The sequence below is a fragment of the Phocoena phocoena genome, chromosome 6, assembly GCF_963924675.1.
Source record: "Phocoena phocoena chromosome 6, mPhoPho1.1, whole genome shotgun sequence".
Taxonomy (NCBI): Eukaryota; Metazoa; Chordata; class Mammalia; order Artiodactyla; family Phocoenidae; genus Phocoena; species Phocoena phocoena.
Window position 1 is genome coordinate 24,773,484 of NC_089224.1, and position 21,369 is coordinate 24,794,852.

A 21,369-nucleotide genomic window follows, 5' to 3' on the forward strand; every position below is an offset into this window, starting at 1 on the left:
GCTTTCTGAGTTGAGTTCTGTTCGTGGCTGTGGCTTGTGCCCGCTTTTAGCTGCTCTTCTCGCCTCGTTTCTCTTGCTGCTCCGGCCTCGGCAGCGCTCACAGCCCTCGGAGTCGCCACTGGCGCCGCCGCCTGAACCGCAGGCCGCTTTGGGCCGCGGAGCCCATGAGAGCGCGGGCCCAGCCGCCGCATTTGCGGCGTAGCTGTAGTCCCGGAACACCCCCAGCCGGCGCGGGCATGGCAGCGGCATGAACGCGGAATCTCCACTGGAGAGGGAGGTGAAGGCGGCGTCGGAGCCCGAGGCGGGAGCCATGCTGGAGAAGCGCGCGGGCGCGCGGGCCGCGAGCGGCAGTTCGGTGAGCGCGGGCTCGGAGTTCGGACGCTTTACTCAGCCCGAAGCCCCAAGCCAGGGGAGGTTGGGCGGCGTCGCGGCCGGAGTCCGGGGACGCCTGATGCGGGGCTGGGGCCTGGGTCGCCTGGGGATGAGGATACACTGATCCTCCGCGTCGGCTCGAGGGGCTCTGGCTGTCGGAAAGCCTGTCCTTTTCCGTGTCAGCCAGCCGAATTCATTACTGCTAGGCTTTCCTAGCGCTGCTCATCGCTAGACAAAAATGTAGGCGACTTGGTTATTGATTCAAAAGACACCCGACGTGGGACCGTGAATATAAGTAATTTGGTTCTTTCAGAGTTCTCCATACACGTGACAGTGGATACTATTTTCATGGTGCACTTTCTGGTTTGAGCCTACTTAGAAGATGTATGGAGAACCTTTAGAACCGGCATTGGGCCCTGGACCGGGAAGCTGGCGGTGGAGGCTGGGCAGCGCCTTCCTGTTCCTTCATGGTTCTCTAGGCGGTCGCAGAAGCGGTTGGTGAGCAGGCTTTCAGAGGAAGCTGCCTATCCCAGGGCCCAACTGTAGAGCGTATTCAGGCTAATCTCTTTTAACAGTTTCACGTGAGATTCAGATGGCTTCCGAAGCAGTGGTTTAATTGGCCTGGATTCAGCAGAACAGGCTGTCAGTGGCGCTTAAGTGTCTGACGTTGGAATTCTAAGCATAGAGTGTCATTTCTCAAAGATATATTTTTTTCTTTTTTGCTCTGTTTAGGACAGGGAATATAGAAACAGTACAATGAATAGAAACTAATGCCAAGGAGACTTTTCCCAAAGAAAATAGAAATTTTAGGGAAATTAAATTATATGCAGTCGGCTTCAGATTTAATTTGCTTTTAAAGAATGCTAAATGATGTTGAAGGCCCCTTCCTGCCCAAGTGCCTTCTTATTTTTGAGAAAAAAAAATTAGGAGTTCTTCATTTCGAAGATAAGATTTCTGGAAAGTGGGAAAGTGTTTTTGGTAGGAGGAGGGAAATTCTATAGTATTGGTTTTTCTCGTTTTGTTTTTGATTACATAAAATGCAGACTTATCTTCCTGCCGACTAAGGGAAACGAAACTGCCAGTTCCTCCTCCTGTCTTTGAATTGATAGACCATAATTACCAGTGGCCAAGCTAGTAACCTGAGAGGTAGACTCCATCCTTTCCCGTCCCTTCATCCAATAAGTTAATAAGTCTAGCTAAGTTTACCAGGTAAAGATTTTAGGTTTTTTATCCTTTCTGCATTCCTGTGGTTCAGTTCCTTAGCATTTTTGACCTAGATTTTGACTATCTCTTGAGACCCTTGCTTACTTCATCATCATGCTGCTCTCCACAGTATTGATTAGTGTAATCTAACGTGTAAATATGATCATTACTGCTGTCCTTAAATATTTTCATTGGCTCTCTTTGGCTTATAGGGTAAAAAAAATAACCTGGCAGGTTGAAGCATTAAAGCATAGTGATTAGGTGAGCATGCTTGGAATCCCAGTTCCCACTTTTTATTACCTGTATAACTTTGGGCAAGTTATATAACCTCTCCACATTAATGATAGTGTTTACCTCAGAGAATTGTGAGGGTTACTACAACCTGGCACCTGGTAAGTCCTCAATAAATATTAGCTTTTAGTGTTATTATTTCTCAATATTTTAAGCATGAATGATTGCTCAGAATGTATGGTGATCCTTGTCTGATAAAAAGCATTCAGTTCTCTCCCATTTACTAATCTATAGAGGAACTAGACCCCAACCTAAAAGTTAAAGTTGCTGATTTTATATGCTTAGAACAGGAATTTTTGAGGAATGTGTACTCAAAGAAACTGAGACAGTTTATTCCCTGATTGCTTTCCCTGTGAGTTGATGGTAATTTAGGCACAGATTCCTGTCCAGTCTTTCCTTACCTCTTAAGGTGTGTCTAGTCAGTATTGATAAATTGCAGTGAATTCTGACAGTGAGTTTTAGTGCTTGCTCTACTTAGATGACTATAGCATGGGTAGGTAGCAGGGTTCAGCCACTGGTGCTTTTTGTAATGTGTGTTGCCTGGGAAAGTAGTGAATGTCTTTAATCATATATGTTCGTGTCATATGCCAGTACCCCCAAATTATACATCTTTCCTGTTTGCAGTTTCTTTCTAGTATTGCTTCCAGGTGCTACATTCTTTGGCCTCCAAGACTTGACTTCATTTTAATGTGTTGGAATTTCCTTATAGCTTGATTCTAGTGTATCCATGGTTTCAGTTTCGATGCTACTAATAAGCACAAGCAAGACTGCCCACATACAGGGAATCAGCTGAAACTTTTTTCTACCTTGTTTGGCAAAGAGATGTATTGACCTGAATAATAGAGGGAATCACATATTTATTCAAAGAGATGATTGCAATCTAGAAAAGGGAGTTTTGTATAGTAAATAAGTTCTTGTTTTATTGTCCTTTCTTTGCTCTATCCCTTCCTAATTGTGCGTGTACATACACCTTGAAATGTTGTGTCAGAATTATTTGCATTATCATTGAATGCATATCCTTTTGGAATCATTTACCTTTGAGCATCTGAAGAGAATTAAGGATTTTCTGCAAAGAAAACACAACTGAGTTTAGCATACTCTGTATTTCAGAATGTTCATTGACTCCAAAAAGCCAGTACTTAGATACCAGTTAAGATCTCTGATGTAGGGCCTCTCAGGATCAATGCCATTCTGGTGACATTTGATGTGTTTTTAGTTGATTTTCCTCAGACCGTTTCAGAGGGGCTCCTGTAAAGACTAATTTTGATTTATAAGGACAAGAGTATTATATACTTTATAGGCAAAATGGAAATAGTACTCAAGAGCAGCTTGTTACCCCCCAAAAAAGGCTAAAATGACTAGATATGTTTTGTTTGTAAAAAGGTGAAAGAGGGGATTTCCCTGGTGGTCCAGTGGTTAAGACTCCATGCTTCCACTGCAGCGGGGCACGGGTTCCATCCCTGGTCAGGGAACTAAGATCCCACATCCCACGGGTGGCACGGCCAAAAAAAAAAAGTGAGAGCGGACCTAGGGACATTTTAGGGGAATTTTTTTTTTTTTAATTAGCTTTCAATTCTTAACACTGTTAGGAATCAGTATGATCATTTTAGTAATAAAATAGTACTGGACATTAGCACAACCAAACTCTGTTAAGTAAATTATAGCAGATAAAAGAAATGAAAAGTATTTGTGAGCAGTTGATCTATCGCAATTTATAAAAGTAAATGCATTGTGCTTTCATAGCAGAAACATTTATATTTCATATTAAGAATTATGCAGATCTCTAGTCAACTTTCAAGCCTTTATCAGAACACAGACGTTGTTGCTGCTGTTATGTTGTTCTTAGGCCTAGTATAGGTAGGATTTTGTAAAACTTGCTTCTTAGGATATCTGAGCATCCTTTCCCACTGGTTTTCTTACTAGATTAAGTCTTTGAAGACAGGAACTACAGCTGTGTATCTTTTAATCTAAAATAGTCCTTTAATCTAAAATAGTCTAAAATGAATGTGTGTTAGAGAAGTAAATTAGTCTAGTTTAAACCAGTAATTATGCTTATCAATGAAATTAGCTTGTTGCTTTTATATAAGTTTTGGTTGGACTTATAAAACAGATTGGAGAGTTCTGTTTTATTCTCTGAAGAGTTTGTGTAAGATGGTAATACAGTTGTAGAACTTTATGGTTCTTCAGTTTTTTTGGCTAATGTAGTTCTAGAACAATGTAGATTTTCCGTTTGATTTTCTGTTTCTTTCTGTCAACTTTAGTAAGTTGTATTTTCCTAGGAATTTGTCCACTTCATCTAAAATTTCAAATTAATTGGCATAAAGTTGTTCCTAACAGCCTCTTAGGCTCTTTTTAATTACTGTAGGATCTTTAGTCTATTTTTTTTTTATTGCTGACATTGGTAATTTTTACCTTATCTTTAAAAAATATTCTTTAGGGTCTTCTGGATAAATATTCACGAATTTTTCAAGTGGCATTAATTTCATGTCTTATTTCTGTATTATATGAACTATATCCAGGAAAATGTTCAGTAGTAATTGTAAAAGTGCACAGCCTTCTCTGCATAACAGGAATATATACTTTTTCCACTGTCAAGGATGATGTTAGCTATACAGGTGAGATAAACATGCTTTATTACACTATGGAAGCGTCTTTTTATTCCTCATTCTCCTTCTTGCTGGTGTTTTCTCTCTCCTTTCCCCCTTCTTTCTCTTTCCTTCCTTCCCTCTCTCCCTCCTTCTAGTGTAGTGTCTCATAGAACCTTCACAAGTGGTTTATGAAATCTGAGATGTGCCCTGGGGAAAGAGGTTGTGGCGTAGCAAGGGCATTGTTATATGAAAATTGGAAGAGAAATTTGTCCTTAGTATCTGTAATCAATTATAAAAAGTAAGAGTTTTTAACCCTGCAAAAAACATCATATTTGTGAGGTTTGGTCAATTTCCTATCTAGATGCCTGACTTTTTTATATGTAGCTTTGTATTTGCTTGTCTTTTAAAAACAGCTTTATTGAAATGTAATTATAAAAACTATATATGTTTACAGTGTACAGATTTGTGTTTTGACACTTGTGAAATCGTTACTGCAATCAACATAGTGAACATATCCATCACCCCTAAAAGTTTCCTTGTGCCCATTTGTACATCTTCTATCCACCTCCACCTTCCCAGGCAAGCATTTATCTACTTTCTGTTACTATATATTAGTTTTAATTTTTTAAGGTTTTATATAAATGGGCTCATACAGAATATATTCTTTTTGGTCTGGCTTTTTTCAACTCAGATAAATTATTTTGAGATTTATTCATGTTGTATAAATCAGTAGTGCATTCTTTTTGTTGCTGAGTAGTGTTCAGTTGTATGGATGTATCAGTTTGTTTATCCATTCATCCCTTGGTGAACATTTGGTTTATCACCAGTTTTTGGCGGTTACAAATAAAGCGGCGATGAGCGTTCATGAACCAGTCTTTGTATGGAGTATACTTTATTTTCTTTTAAGTAAATAAGTGGAATGGCTGGATCATATAGTAGGTGTATTGTTTAACTTTTTAAGAAACTGCCCAGCTGTTTTGAAAATTTTTAAATTTTAATTTTGCATTGGCACTAGCACTATGAGAGTTCATCTACATCCTCATCAACACTTGGTCAGTCAATTTTAGCCCTTCTAGTAGGTCTGTAGTGGTATCTTACCATGCTTTTATTTTGCATCTCCCTATGGCTAATTATGTTCAACATCTTTCCATAAGCTTACTTGCCATTTGTATATCCTCTTGGTGAAGTGTCTGTTCGCATCTTTTGCCTACTTATTTGTTGTTGTTGGGTCGTTTATTATCTTATAATTGAGTTTTAAGAGTTCTTTATATATTGGGGTTGTAAGTCTTTTATCAGATATATGTTTGCAAATATTTTCTTCTCAGCAGAAGTTTTCATGAAATTTAATTTTATCAATATGCTCTTTAGGGATTGTGTTTTTGGTTTCATATCCAAGAAATCCTAACTCAGTATCAAAATAATTTCCTTTTATATTTTTAGAATTTTTAAAAATTTTACAATTAGGTTTATGACCCATTTTGAATTAGTTTTTTATATGGTGTACAGTATCAGTGGCATTTCTTTTTTTGCATATGGTAACGTGAATTGTTGCCTCTTCTGTTGAAAAGACTTATTCACTGAATTGCCTTTGCACCTTTGTCAAAATTCAGTTATCCATGTATGTGTCAGTCTATTCTGGATTCTTTATTTTGTTTCATTGATCTGTTTATCTTTACATCAGTACCATTCAATTGCTATTACTGGAGATTCATAGTAAGGTTTGGAACGAATAGAGTTTGTCCTACAACCTTGTTCTTCTCTTTTAAAACTGTTTTGGCTATTCTGGGTCCTTTGCATTTTAGAATTATAGAATCAGCTTGTCAATTTCTACAAAAAAGCCTGCTGATATTTTCATTGGGCTTTTGTTGATCCAGAAGATCAGTTTAGGAAGAATTGAAAACAGTATAGTCTTCTGATCCATAAATGAGGTATTTCTCCATTTATTTTAGATCTTTAATTTCTTTCAACTGTGCTTTGTAAGTTTCAACAGGTCTTTTGGGTCATTTGTCACATTTTCCCTATATCACACGTTTTAGGTGCTATTGAACATGTAAATGTAATATAAATGTAAATTATTAAGAAATTTTAAATTCACAACTGTTTGTTGCCAATATATAGAAATACAGTTGATTTAAGAAAAAATTTAAATTGTGATATAATATACAAAATTGTAAATTGTAACAAAATTTACAATTTAATTATTTTTATGTGTTTAGTTCAGTAGTGTTAAGTATATTCACATTGTTGTGCAACCAATCTCCAGAACTTTTTCATCTTCTAAAACTGAAACTCTATATCCATTAAAGAGCAACTTCCCATTTACTCCAGCTCCTGGTAACCACCATTCTGCCTTCAGTTTCTGAGTATTGACTACTCTAGATACTTCATATAAGTGGAGTCATATACATAATTTGTCATTTTCTGACTGGCTTATTTCACTTAGCATAATGTCCTCAAGACATGTTGTCTTCAAGATTGTTGAAGGCATGTATGGCATGTGTCAGGATTTCCATTTTTTTAACAAAAATAAATTATTTATTTATTTTTGGCTGCGTCAGGTCCTTGTTACTCCGCGCTTTTGGCTGCGTTGGGTCCTCATTTCTGCTCACGGGCTTTCTTTAGTTGAGGCAAGTGGGGGCTACTCTTCTTTGCGGTGCATGGCTTCTCATTACTGTGACTTCTCTTGTTGCAGAGCACGGGCTCTAGGCACGCGGTATTCAGTAGTTGTGGCACACAAGCTCTAGAGTGCAGACTCAGTAGTTGTGGTGCATGGGCTTAGTTGCTCCACGGCATGTGGGATCTTCTTGGACCAGGGCTCGAACCCATGTCCCCTGTGTTGGCAGGTGGATTCTTAACCACTGTGCCACCAGGGAAGGCCTTTTCTTCCTTTAAGGCTGAATAATATTCCATTTTCTGTATGTGCCACATTTTCTGTTTATCTTTTGATGAGCACTTAGGTTGTTTCTATCTTTTGGCTATTGTGAATAATGCCACTGAACATGAATGTACAAATATTGGGTTGACCAAAATGTTAACATATTATGGAAAAACCCGAATGGACTTTTTTGCCAACCCAATATTTCTTTGAGATCCAACTTTCAGTTCTTTTGCATATCTACCCAGAAGTGGAATTGCTAGATCATTGGATAATTCTATTTTTATTTATTTATTTATTTTTGGCAGTACGCAGGCCTCTCACTGTTGTGGCCTCTCCCGTTGCGGAGCACAGGCTCCGGACGTGCAGGCTCAGCGGCCATGGCTTATGGGCCCAGCCGCTCCGCAGCATGCGGGATCCTCCTGAGCTGGGGCATGAACCCGTGTCCCCTGCATCGGCAGGCGGACTCTCAACCACTGCGCCACCAGGGAAGCCCTATTTTTAATTTTTTAAGGAACCATTATACTGTTTCCCATAGTGGCTGCACCATTTTACATTCCCACCAACAGTGCACAAGGGTTCTAGTTTCTCAGGTGGAGAAACTCCTCATCAACACTTGTCATTTTCTTTCTTTCTTTTTTTTTTACAATACAGAATACAATTAACTTTTATTTTTTTAATAAATTTATTTATTTTATTTATTTATTTTTGACTGCATTGGGTCTTTGTTGCTGCCCATGGGCCTTCTCCACTTGTGGCGAGCAGGGGCTACTCTTCATTGCAGTGTGTGGGCCTCTCACTGCGGTGGCCTCTCCTGTTGCGGAGCACGGGCTCTAGGCACGTGGGCTTCAGTAGTTGTGGTGCATGGGCTTAGTTGCTCCACGGCATGTGGGATCTTCCTGGACCAGAGCTCGAACCCATGTCCCCTGCATTGGCAGGAGGATTCTTAACCACTGTGCCACCAGGGAAGCCCAACACTTGTCATTTTCTGTTTTGTTTTTGTTGTGGATAGTAGCCATCCTGATGTGTATGAAGTGATATCTCATTTTGATTTTGCATTTTCCTAATGATTAGCATGTTGAACATCTTCTCATATGCTTGTTTGGCCATTTGTATATTTTCATTAGAGAAATGTATATTCAAGTCCTTTGCCCATTTTGAATTGGATTATTTGGATTAACTCCTTATCAGATACATGTTTTGCAGATATTTTCTCCATAGGTTGCCTTTTCACTCTGTTGATTCTGTCCGTTGATGCACAAGTTTTAAATTTTTATAAAGTCCAGTTTATTTATTTTTACTTTTGTTGCCTGTGTGTTTTGGTGTCATTGCCAAGAAATCATTGTCAAATCTAACGTTGTGAAGCTTTTCCCCTATGTTGTCATCTAAGAGTTTTAGAGTTTTAGGTCTTATGTTTAGGTCTATTTTTTTTCCCCGCTAATCCCAAACTCCTAATTTATCCCTCCCCATAGGTCTTTGGTTTATTTTAAAAGTTTGTAATTTTGTTGAAGCTCGATATATGTTGTTTCTTTTGTTGCTTGTCATTTTGGAGTCATGTCTAAGAATCCATTACTAAATCTAAGATTTATCTCTGTGTTTTCTTCTAGGAGTTTTATGGCTTTTAGCTTAGTTCATTCATCTGTTTTGAGTTAATTTTTGTGTGTGGTGTGAGGTAGGGTTCCACCTTCATTCTTTACATGTGGAAATTGAGTTGTCTTAGCATCATTTGTTGGAGAGACTGTTCTTTGCTTATTGATTGAATGGGTTTGGCACTGTTGGCAAAAATCAGTTGGACATAGATATATGGATTTCTTTGTGGGCTTTCAGTTTTATTCAGTTGGTATATATGATAGACTCTCTCTTGCTTCTATGTCGACAAGTCGCTGGTGTTTACTGTGTACTGTGATCCTTGAGTTGGGGGTTATGTGGGGGACAAAGGGAGTAGCTTTCAACCTTATCTTTTTCCAGTTGGCAGCAGATGACCTGATTGACAAAAGCCAGATGTCCTAGTTCATCTGAACTCTTCAGGTCATGTTGAGAAAGCAGGTGGGTTGGTGAAGATTGTCCTTTGCCTTGATACACACTATCCAGGCCAGACTTCTTGGTGTGGGTAAGGGATAGGTGGGTAAGTAAAGGTCTGTGCTTTACTTTGCCTGAGACTCCTTACCACTTAACTCAGGTTGCTGCAGTCCAGGCTACCTGCCATACATATGTGCTGATTCTATTTGTGGAGAAATTCGGGCTCTCTAAGAAAGGCATTGTAAGTAATACAAGTGGTTAGTAGCACATACTCTGGAGGTATGTGACTCCCTGGATGTAATACCAGCTTTGCCACTTACTAATCACTTGAATCAGGCAAGTACTTAAGCTCTGTGCATCTGAGTTTTGTCATCTATAAAGTGGGGATAATAATAGTTCCTGTGTCAAAAGATTGTAGTGAGGATAAAATGATAGTAATGTGCTTTGATCAGGGCTTGGCATGGTGTCTATTGCTGCTGCTGTAAAAGGATAATTTTTGCCTGTGTGTATCTCAGAATCCTTTGTAATAGACTGTCCCTGACCTGTGTCCTTGTCCTTCAGAGTGTTTATTTCCATTTAAAATTTTACATTTCATGAAGTGGGAGCCGAGATAGTTTCTTCTATTGCTGCCATTGTTCCCAGCATCTAGCTGACATACAGTAGAGCTCAACAAATATGTGTTGAATGAATTGATCCCTTGGAGTTGAATTTTTTTTTTTTTTTTTGGGCTGCGCCACATAGCTTGTGGGATCTTAATTCCCAGACTAGGGATTGAACCCAGACCACGGCAGTGAAAGCGCCAAGTCCTAACCACAGGACCACCAGGGAACGCCCTGGAGTTGAATATTTTTATTGTTAAAGAATGTTGATAGAAATAGGAATATTTACAAAGACAGTTCTTGGGATCTTAGTTTGCTTTAAGTTCGTTGGTAGTTGATAAATTAAGTTTGAAAACTTGAGTGAGGGAAAAGCAGTTCTTTTACAAATATTTAATGAACGCTTGGTCTATCTTACATGATAGCCATGTCATTTATTCAACTATTTAATGTGAGACTGACAAATTTTTTTTTTTTTTTGCTGTACGTGGGCCTCTCACTGTTGTGGCCTCTCCCGTTGTGGAGCACAGGCTCCAGACGCGCAGGCTTAGCGGCCATGGCTCACGGGTCCAGCCGCTCCGCGGTATGTGGGATCCTCCCGGGCCGGGGCACGAACCTGTGTCCCCTGCATCGGCAGGTGAACTCTCAACCACTGCGCCACCAGGAAAGCCCGAGACTGACAATTTTTTTTTAAGTTTTGCAAAAAAGTCATTTCATCTGGAGAAATAAGCAGTAAAATTGTTTTTCTGACTTGCATTCCAATATTGTTAGGTAGGAGGAAGAAAAGCAAAGCCTTTAGGTATAGTCATTTATTTGCTTTTTAAAACCATTTGTGTTCTCCTCGTGTTTATATTTAAAAGCTTTCTAATAAAAAATTTATTTTTGATGGAGCATTTTACTAACCAGGTATATATGATATAAGCAGAAAGTACCATAAGTATGAATTATTAAAATATTGAGGGCTAATAGTGAAACATACTTTTCCTACATGTCTTTTATAGTAAAGCAGAGATGACTGACTGAATCTTGTGGCAATACTTTCCAACTATGGAGTACCAATTTTCAATTAGAATGTATTTTAAAATAATTTTTTTTTCTGTCCAGAAGTATGATGGAGCCAACAGTTTACATAGTTATAGACTTGGTTCCTTAAAATATCAAACTCAAATATTTCATTTTAACGTTGTGCATGACATAATAATGTATTTGATAAAGAGATTTATTATTGTACATAAGAAATCCAGGAATAGTGTGCTTAGCTTAGCAGTTTAATATCACCAAGGACCTGGTGGGCTCATTACATTCATAAGCTTCACTCTTCTCAATATGTTGGCTTTTGGTCTTTAGGATTGATCCCTTGTGGTCTCTTAAGTTCAAGTGCATTTTAACAACCCTACATTTTTAGTCTTGCCACCCCACATTTACTGTTTTTGACATTCTATTTTACATCTTTTTGTTTTGCGTATCCCTTAACTGCTTATTGCAGATATAGATGATTTTGCTACTTCTTTCTTTATACTTTCCCTACTAGCTTTATACATGGCTGATTTATCACCTTTACTGTATATTTGCCTTTACCAATGAGATTTTTCCTTTTATAATTTTCATGTTTCTAGTTGTGGCCCTTTTCTTTTTTTTTTTCCGCTTAGAAAAGTTCCTTTTAACATTTCTTGTAAAGTTGGTTTGATGGTGCTGAACTCTTAGCTTGCTTGTCTGTGAAACCTTTGATCTCTCCATCAAATCTGAATGAAATTCTTTGTTGTAGGTTTACCCCTTTCATCACTTTAAATATCATGTCCCTCCCTTCTGGTCTGCTGAGTTTATGCTGAAAAGTCATCTGATATTCATGGGAATTCCCTTGAATGTAACTTGTTGCTTTTATTCTCTCTTTAGCTTTTATTTTTGCCATTTTAATTACTGTTTATCTTGGTGTCGTTCTCTTTGGGTTGATCCTGTTTGGGATGTCTGTGATTCCTGGACCTGGAGGTCTGTGTTTCCTTTCCCCAGTTAAGGAAATTTTCAGCTATTATGTCTTAAAATATGTTTTCTCTCTCTTCTCCTTCTGGGACCCCTATAATGCAAATGTAGTATGCTTGATGTTGTTCTAAAGGTCTCTTAGGCTGTCCTCCTTTCTTTTTTTTCCTTTTGTCTGTTCTGCTACAGTGATTTCTACTGTCTTCCAGCTTGCTGATCCATTCCCTTGTATCATTCAGTTTGTTGTTGATTCCTTCTAGTGTATTTTTCATTTCACTTATTGTATTCTTTGTCTCTGTTTGGTTCTTCTTTATATTTGCTTGTTATATGTATTATATACGCACAAAAGTTTAACTCTTTGTTAAACACGAGTTTTTAACTGTAATGGAGTCCAACATAACTTTTTCTTGCATGGATGGTGACAATAGTGTTGTGTATACAAACTCATCATGAAACTAAGGGACCTAATTTTGGGGTCTATGATCTGCTTTGAGTTACTTGTTTTTTAGTGTAGCAATATATACATAACATAAAATTTATCATCTTAGACATTTTTAAGTTCATAGTTCAGTGGCATTTAAGTATATTAAAATTGTTGTGCAACCATTACCATTGTCCATCTCCAGAACTTTTCATTATCCCAAACTGAATTCGGTACCCATTAAACTATAACTCCCCAATTCCCTCTCCTCCCAGCCCCTGGCAACCACCATTTACAATCTATCTCTGTGAGTCTGACTACTCTAGGTACCTCGTATAAATTGAATTATACAGCAACTGTCCTTTTATGACTGGCTTATTTCACTTAGCATATTGTCTTCAAGGTTTATCTGTGTTGTAACATGTCAGAATGTCCTGTCTTTTGTACTGCTGAAAACTATTCCCTTGCATGCATATACCATATTTTGTTCATACATTCTCCACCAATGGACACTTGGGTGGCTTCTACCTTTTGGCTGTTGTGAATAATGCTGCTGTGAACGTGGGTGTAGATACCTCTTGGAGACCCTGCATTCAATTCTTTTGGGTATATACCCAAAAGCAGAATTGCTGGACCTCTAGGTAATTCTATTTTTAATTTTTTTTTTAGGAACCTCATACTGTTTTTCACAGTGGTTGTAGCATATTACATTCCCATTAACGGTGCACCAGGGTTCCAGTTTCTCTAAGTCTTTGTCAACATTTGTTTTTTCTGGTTTTAATTTTTTTTTTAGTCATGGCCATCCTAATGAGCACAGGTAATATCTCATTTTGCTTTTGATTTTCATTTCCCTAATGCTTAGTGATGTTCAGCGTCTTTTCATGTATTTATTTGTTCTTTGCCCAATTTTTTTTTTTGTCCTTGAGTTGTAGGATGTTTAAAAACTATACTCTGTATGTTAATTTCTTATCAGATATGTGATTTGCAAATGTTTTCTTCTATTGTCTTTTCACTCTGTTGGTAATGTCCTTTAATGCACAAAAGCTTTCTATTTTGATCAAGTCCAATTTATCTATTTTTTTATTTTGTTGCTTTTTCTTTTGGTGTTATATCCAAGAAATCATTGCCAAGTCCAGTGTCATGAAGCTTTTCCCCTGTGTTGTCATCTAAGAGTTTTATAGTTTTAGCTCTTATGTTCAGGGCTTTAATCCATTCTGAGCTAATTTTTTGTGCATGATGTAAGGTAGAAAAGGTCTACATGTGAATATCCAACTTCCCCAGCACGTTTGTTGAAGAGACTGTCCTTTCTCCATTAAATGGCCTTAGCACCCTTGTTGCAAATGATTTGACCATTATGCAAGTGTTCATTTCTGGATTCTATTATACTCCTTAGGTCTATATGTCTGTCTTTATGCCAGTACCATACTGTTTTGATTAGCTTTGTACTATGTTTTGAAATCAGGAAGTGTGAGAACTACAGTTTTGTTCTTCTTTTTCAAGATTGTTTTGGCTATTCAGGATTCCTTGAGATTCCATGTAAGATCATGATATCCTCAAACAAATAATTTTACTTCTTCCTTTCCAGTTTGGATGTCTTTTATTTCTTTTTTTCCCTAATTAGTCTGGCTAGAACTTCCACTACTGTGTTGAGTAGAAACTGTGAAAGCGGGCATCTTTTTCTTCTTCCTGGTCTTAGAGGAAAAGTTTTTTCAGCCATTGACTATTTTGACATTAGGTGTGGATTTTTCATATGTGGCCTTTATTATATTGAGATAAGATAATTTCCTTCAATGCTAGTTTTTTGGAACTTTTTTTTTTTAATCATAAAAGGGTGTTAATTTTCTCAAATGCTTTTTCTGCATCAGTTGAGATGGAGCATGTGGGTTTTCTCCCCCCTTCATTTTAATGTGGTGTATTCCATTGGTTGATTTTTATACGTGAACTATCCTTAACATTCCACGAATAAATCTCACTTGGTCATGGTGTATAACCCTTTTCATATACTGCTGCATTTGGTTTGCTGGCGTATTGTTAAGGACTGTTGCATCAACAGCATAAGGAAAATTAGTCTCTAGTTGTCTTTTCTGGTAGGGTCTTTGTCTGGTTTTATACAGGTAATGCTGTTTTCATAGAGAATGTTGATAAAATGTGGTCAGTTGTGAGAAGAGTTTGAGAGGGATTGGTGTTCTTTAAATGTTTGCTTTAAAGTGAAGCCATCAGGTTCAGGGCTTTTCTTTGTCAGGAGGTTTTTGATCACTGATTCAATCTCTTTATTAGTTCTAGATCTGTTCATATGTTCTGCTTCTTTATGATTCAGCCTTAGTAGATTCCTAGGAATTTGTCTCTTTCATCCAGTTAATCCAATTTATTGGCTTACACATGTCCAAGTACTGCCTTATAACCTTTCTTTCATTTCTGATTTTAGCAATTTAAGTCTTCCTCTATTTTTTTTTGGTTTTCCAAAGATTTGTCAATTTTTTCATATTTTCATAAATATCAACTTGATTTTGTTGATTTTCTGTGTTGCTTTTCTGTATTGCGTTTATTTCTGCTTTAATCTACTGTTTCCTTTTTCTTGCTTTGTGTTTAGTTTTCTCTTTTCTAGTTTCTTACAGGGAAAAGTTAGATTGTTGATATCAGATCTTCTGTAATAATCAGGCATTTACAGCTGTAAGTTTCTCTCTAAGCACTGCTTTAGCTGCATTTAACAAGCTTTGATATGCTGTGTTTTCCTTTTCCTTCGTCTGAAAGTTTTGTAACTTTCTTTGTGATTTCTTTTTTGACACATGGCTATTTAGGAGTATGTTGAATAATGTTCATATTTATGAATTTTGCAAATTTTCTTATGTTACTGATTCCTAGCTGCATTGTGTTCAAGAACATAGTGTGATTTTTAATTCTTTTTTTTTTTCCGGTACGCGGGCCTCTCACTGTTGTGGCCTCTTCCATTGCGGAACACAGGCCCTGGACGAGCAGGCTCAGTGGCCATGGCTCACGGGCCCAACCACTCCGCGGCATGTGGGATCTTCCCGGACCAGGGCACGAGCCTGTGTCCCCTGCATCGGCAGGCGGACTCTCAACCACTGTGCCACCAGGGAAGCCCCACCTCATTGTGGTTTTGATTTGCATTTCTCTAATGATTAATGATGTTGAGCATCCGTTCATGTGTTTGTTGGCAATCTGTATATCTTTGAAGAAATGTCTGTTTAGGTGTTCTGCCCATTTTTGGATTGCATTGTTTTTTAGATATTGAGCTGCATGAACTGCTTGTACATTTTGGAGATTAATCCTTTGTCAGTTGCTTCATTTGCAAATATTTTCTCCCATTCTGAGGGTTGTCTTTTCATCTTGTTTATGGTTTCCTTTGCTGTGCAAAGGCTTTTAAGTTTTCTTAGGTCCCATTTGTTTATTTTTGTTTTTATTTCCATTACTCTAGGAGGTAGGTCAAAAAGGATCTTGCTGTGATTTATGTCATAGAGTGTTCTGCCTGTTTTCCTCTAAGAGTTTTATAGCATCTGGCCTTATATTTAGGTCTTTGATCTGTTTTGAGTTTATTTTTGTGTATGGTGTTAGGAAGTGTTCAAATTGCATTCTTTTCCATGTAGTTGTCCAGTTTTCCCAGCACGATTTATTGAAGAGACTGTCTTTTCTCCATCGCATATTCTTGCCTACTTTGTCAAAGCTGAGGTGACCATGTGTGCATGGGTTTATCTCTGGGCATTGTATCCTGTTCCATTGATCTATATTTCTCTGTACCAGTACCATACTGTCTTGATTACTGTAGTTCTGTAGCATACTTTGAAGTCAGGGAGGCTGATTCCTCCAGCTCTGTTTTTCTTAAGATTGCATTAGCTCTTTGGGGTCTTTTCTGTTTCCATACAAATTGTGAAATTTTTTGTTCTAGTTCTGTGAAAAATGCCATTTTTAGTTTGATAGGGATTGCATTGAATCTGTAGTTTGCTTTGGGTAGTATAGTCATTTTCACAGTGTTGATTCTTCCCATTTAAAAACATGGTGCATCTCTCCATCTGTTTGTATCATCTTTAATTTCTTTCATCAGTGTCTTATAGTTCTCTGCATACAGGTCTTTTGTCTGCTTAGGTAGGTTTATTCCTAGGTATTTTATTCTTTTTGTTGCAGTGGTAATGGGAGTGTTTCCTTAATTTCTCTTTCAGATTTTTCGTTGTTAGTGTATAGGAATGCAAGAGATTTCTGTGCATTAATATTGTATTTTGCTACTCTACCAAATTCACTGATTGGCTCTAGTAGTTTTCTTGTAGCATCTTTAGGATTCTCTATGTATAGTGTCATGTCATCTGTAACAGTGACAGTTTTACTTCTTCTTTTCCAATTTGGATTCTTTTTATTTCTCTTTCTTCCCTGATTGCTGTGGCTAAAACTTCCAAAACAATGTTGAATAATAGTGGTGAGACTGGGCAACCTTGTCTTGTTCCTGATCTTAGAAGAAATGGTTTCAGTTTTTCACCATGGAGAATGATGTTGGCTCTGGGTTTGTCATATAATGGCCTTTATTGTGTTGAGGTAGGTTCCCTCTGTGCCTACTTTCTGGAGGGTTTTTATCATAAATAGGTATTGAATTTTGTCAAAAGCTTTTTCTGAATCTATTGAGATGATCATATGGTTTTTCTCTTTGAATTTGTTAATATGGTTTATTACATTGATTGATTTGTATATATTGAAGAATCCTTGCATTCCTGGGATAAAACTCGCTTGATCATGGTGTATGATCCTTTTAATGTGCTGCTAGATTCTGTTTGCTAGTATTTTGTTAAGGATTTTTGCATCTGTGTTCATCAGTGATATTGGCCTGTAGTTTTCTTTCTTTGTGACATCTTTGTCTGGTTTTGGTATCAGGGTGATGGTGGCCTTGTAGAATAAGTTTGGGAGTGCTTCTCCCTCTGCAGTATTTTGGAAGAGTTTGAGAGGGTTTGGTGTTAGCTTTTCTCTAAATGTTTAATAGAATTTGCCTGTGAAGCCATCTGATGCTGGGCTTTTGTTTGTTGGAAGATTTTTAATCACAGTTTCAATTTCAATGCTTGTTCTGTTTATACTTTCTATTTCTTCCTGGTTCTGTCTTGGAAGGTTGTGCTTTTCTAAGAAGTTGTCGATTTTTGTCCATTTTATTGGCATATAGTTGCTTGTAGTAATCTCTCATGATCCTTTGTATTTCTGCAGTGTCAGTTGTTACTTCTCCTTTTCATTTCTAATTCTGTTGATTTGAGTCTTCTCCCTGTTTTTCTTGATGAGTCTGGCTAATGGTTTAACAATTTTGCATATCTTCTCAAAGAACCAGCTTTTAGTTTTATTGATCTTTGGTATTGTTTCCTTCATTTCTGATCTGATATTTATGATTTCTTTCCTTCTGCTAAATTTGGGTTTTGTTTGTTCTTTCTCAAATTGCTTTTGGTGTAAGGTCAGGTTGTTTATTTGAGATTTTTCTTGAGGTAGGCTTGTATAGCTATCAACTTCTCTCTTAGAACTGCTTTTGCTGCATCCCATAGGTTTTGGATCATCGTGTTTTCATTGTCATTTGTTTCTAGGTATCTTTTGATTTCTTCTTTGATTTTTGTCAGTGATCTCTTGGTTACTTAGTACGAATTGTTTAGCCCCCATGTGTTTGTATTTTTTACAATTTTTTTCCTGTAATTGATATCTAGTCTCATAGTTTTCTGGTCGGAAAATATACTTGATACGATTTCAGTTTTCTTAAGTTTACCAAGGCTTGATTTGTGACCCAAGATATGATCTATTCTGGAGAATGTTCCATGAGCACTTGAGAAGAAAGTGTATTTTGTTGTTTTTGGATGGAATATCCCATAAATATCAATTAAATTCATCTTGTATAATGTGTCATTTAAAGTCTGTGTTCCCTTTTTTATTTTGTTTTGGATGATCTGTCCATTGGTGAAAGTGGGGTGTTAAAGTAACCCTACTATTATTGTGTTGCTGTCAATTTCCCCTTTAATGGCTGTTAGCATTTGACTTATGTATTGTGGTGCTCCTATGTTGGGTGCATAAATATTTACAATCGTTATATCTCCCTATTGGATTGACCCCTTGATTATCATGTAGTGCCCTTTTCTGTCTCTTGAAATAATCTTTATTTTAAAGTCTATTTTGTCTGATATGAGAATTGCTACTCCAGCTTTCTTTGATTTCCATTTGCATGGAATATCTTTTTCCATCCCCTCACTTTTAGTCTTTATGTGTCCCTAGGTCTGAAGTGGATCTCTTGTAGACAGCATATGTACAGGTCTTGTTTTTGTATCCATTCAGCTAGTCTGTGTCTTTTGGTTGGAGCATTTAATCCATTTACTTCTAAGGTAATTATCGATATGTGTGTTCCTATTACCATTTTCTTAATTGTTTTGGGTTTGTTTTTGTAGTTCTTTTCCTTTGTGTTTCCTGCCTAGAGAAGTTCCTTTAACATTTGTTGTAAAACTGGCTTGGTGGTGCTGAATTCTTTTAGCTTTTGCTTGTCTGTAAAAGTTTTAATTTCTCTGTAAAATCTGAATGAGACCCTTGCTGGGTACAGTAATCTTGGTTGTAGATTTTTCCCTTTCATCAATTTAAATATGTCCTGCCACTCCCTCTGGCTTGCAGAGTTCCTGCTGAAAGATCACCTGTTAACCTTATGGAGATTCCCTTGTATGTAGTTTTTTGCTTTTCCCTTGCTGCTTTTAATAATTTCTCTTTGTACTTAATTTTTTTTTTTTTTTTTTTTTTTTTTTTTTTTTGCGGACCTCTCACTGTTGTGGCTTCTCCCATTGCGGAGCACAGGCTCCGGATGCACAGGCTCAGCGGTCATGGCTCATGGGCCCAGCCACTCCACAGCATGTGGGATATTCCCAGACCGGGGCACGAACACGTGTCCCCTGCATCGGCAGGCAGACTCTCAACCACTGCACCACCTGGGAAGCCCCTGGATCATCTTTACTGTCATTACTCTGAATTCTTATTCAGGTAGACTGCCTATTTTCTCTTCATTTGTTTGGTCTGGTAGCTTTTTTACCTTGCTTCTTCACCTGCTGCATATTTCTCTGTCTTCTCATTTTGTTTAACTTACTGTGTTTGGGGTCGGGGTCTCCTTTTTGCAGCCTGCAGGTTCGTAGTTACCGCTGTTTTTTGTGTCTGCCCCCAGTGGGTGAGGTTGGTTCCGTGGTTTGTGTAGGCTTCCTGGTGGAGGGGACTGGTACCTGTGTTCTGGTGGGTGGGACTGGATATTGTCTTTCTGGTGGGCAGGGCTGTGTCTGGTGGTCTGTTTTGGGGTGTCTGTGAACTTCTTACAGTTTTAGGCAGCCTCTCTGCTAATGGGTGGGGTTGTGTTCCTGTCTTGCTAGTTTGGCATGGGGCATCAAGAACTGGGGCTTGCTGTCCATTGGGTGGAGCTGGGTCTTAGTATTGAGACAGAGATCTCTAGATGAGCTCTCACCAACTGACATTATGTGAGGCCAGGAGGTCGCTGGTGGTCCAGTGTCCTGGTCTTGACCTGCCACCTTGGAGGCTCAGGCCTGACACGTGGCCGGAGCACCAGGACCTCTCAACCACACTGTACTCTTGTTTCCAACACACCCTGCAGGCAGAGATACAGGAGACTGAATGATGTGGTAGGAATTCTCACCTTCTTCTGGCTTCCGTCCGGTGTCCCAGCATCTCTTACTGCAACAGCTTTGGGGCAAGTAGTGTCCAGCCACTAAAGTTGCATCCCATTCTCATCCCAGCTGTTTGGTAGGAAGAAATTGCCCTCTACCCTTCTAGGTTATTCTGGCTGGTCAAAATGGCTGAAACTCTCACCTTAAATACCATCTTCTACTAAAGATAAAAGTATCTTTTATTTTTAAAGGGTATGGGTGCTAGTGGATGAGAGAGAATGATTTAAGGTTGCACAATATAAATATCTTTGATATTGATTGTAAACAGGTCCTGTAAATAAATATGAAAGATTATACTCTTTATGAAAAAAAGTGTGCGAAGAATGAACAGACAATTCATAGAAAAATAAATATAAATTCCTAATAATCATGGAAAGAAGCTCAACCTCACTTGTAATCAGAGAAATGCAAAATAAAATGATAATCATTTTAAAAATCTAACAAAATTTTAAAAATTATTTGTAGTCTTAGAATATGGGGAAACAGGTATTTTCAAACACTATTAATGAGACAGGTTCTTTTTAAAATTTTTGGTAACTTTTAAAAAGTTTTTTTTTGTTGTTTACTTATATTCAGTTGTGAATACACTCATATATTCATCCCTCTACTCCACCAGTTGAAACAGTCTTATTTCATCTGCATTTTGTGTAAACTGGTCCTTAAGTATCAGCTGAGTTGAATCCAAGCTTTTGTTTGTTTTATTTTATTTTGGCAAGAATAATTTATAAGTGGTGTTATTTCTTGTTGTAGCACATGATGCAAGAAATAATCTTTGACTCTCTTAGTGATGTTATGAATGATCAGGTTTCAGGTGTTAGTCTGATTATTCCTTCATGAAGTACCTTGTTCACTTTTACCTAATGACTTTAACGGCCATTAATAGTTATTGCCTAGATTTACTATTTAAGTGAGCTTATTACAAAGTGTGAGGATTATATGTTAATCATTCCTTCTTCATTCATTATTGAAATTCTTAAAAAGGAGAACTTTAGCTAATCAGTATTGGGTTACCCTGAGATATGGAAAAGCAGAATAAGTGCTTCTCTCTCTCTCTCTTTTTTTTTTTTACTCCACATTTACCAATTTTCAGAATAATGGCTTAGTTTTCTAGCATCCACCAAAGATTGATGGACTTACAAATTTGCATATATGTATGTTTCAATCTGTGGCAGACATTACTCTTTTTACTCAGTCTTTGCCCAGTGAGGTTTCCTTCAGGTTGGCTCCTGAATCCTTTTGATATGACTGTAGTCTGTGATAGCATCTTTGCTTTTGGAAAGATATGTTCCAGGATCATGTACATATTTTGCCCCAAACCTGGAATCAGCTCATTGTCTAAAAAGTTCAATTTTCTTTT

General features: G+C 37.7%; 1 protein-coding gene across 1 annotated transcript in view; it reads left to right on the plus strand.

The window, feature by feature from the left end:
• Positions 1 to 247: 247 nt before the first annotated feature.
• The window catches only part of MFSD14B (major facilitator superfamily domain containing 14B), a 79,993-nt gene continuing 58,871 nt past the window's right edge, over positions 248 to 21,369 (plus strand). The window contains exons 1-2 of the mRNA XM_065878701.1: positions 248 to 350; positions 2,355 to 2,359. Coding sequence (XP_065734773.1) covers positions 248 to 350; positions 2,355 to 2,359 — 108 coding nt within the window. The remainder of the gene's footprint in view (positions 351 to 2,354; positions 2,360 to 21,369) is intronic.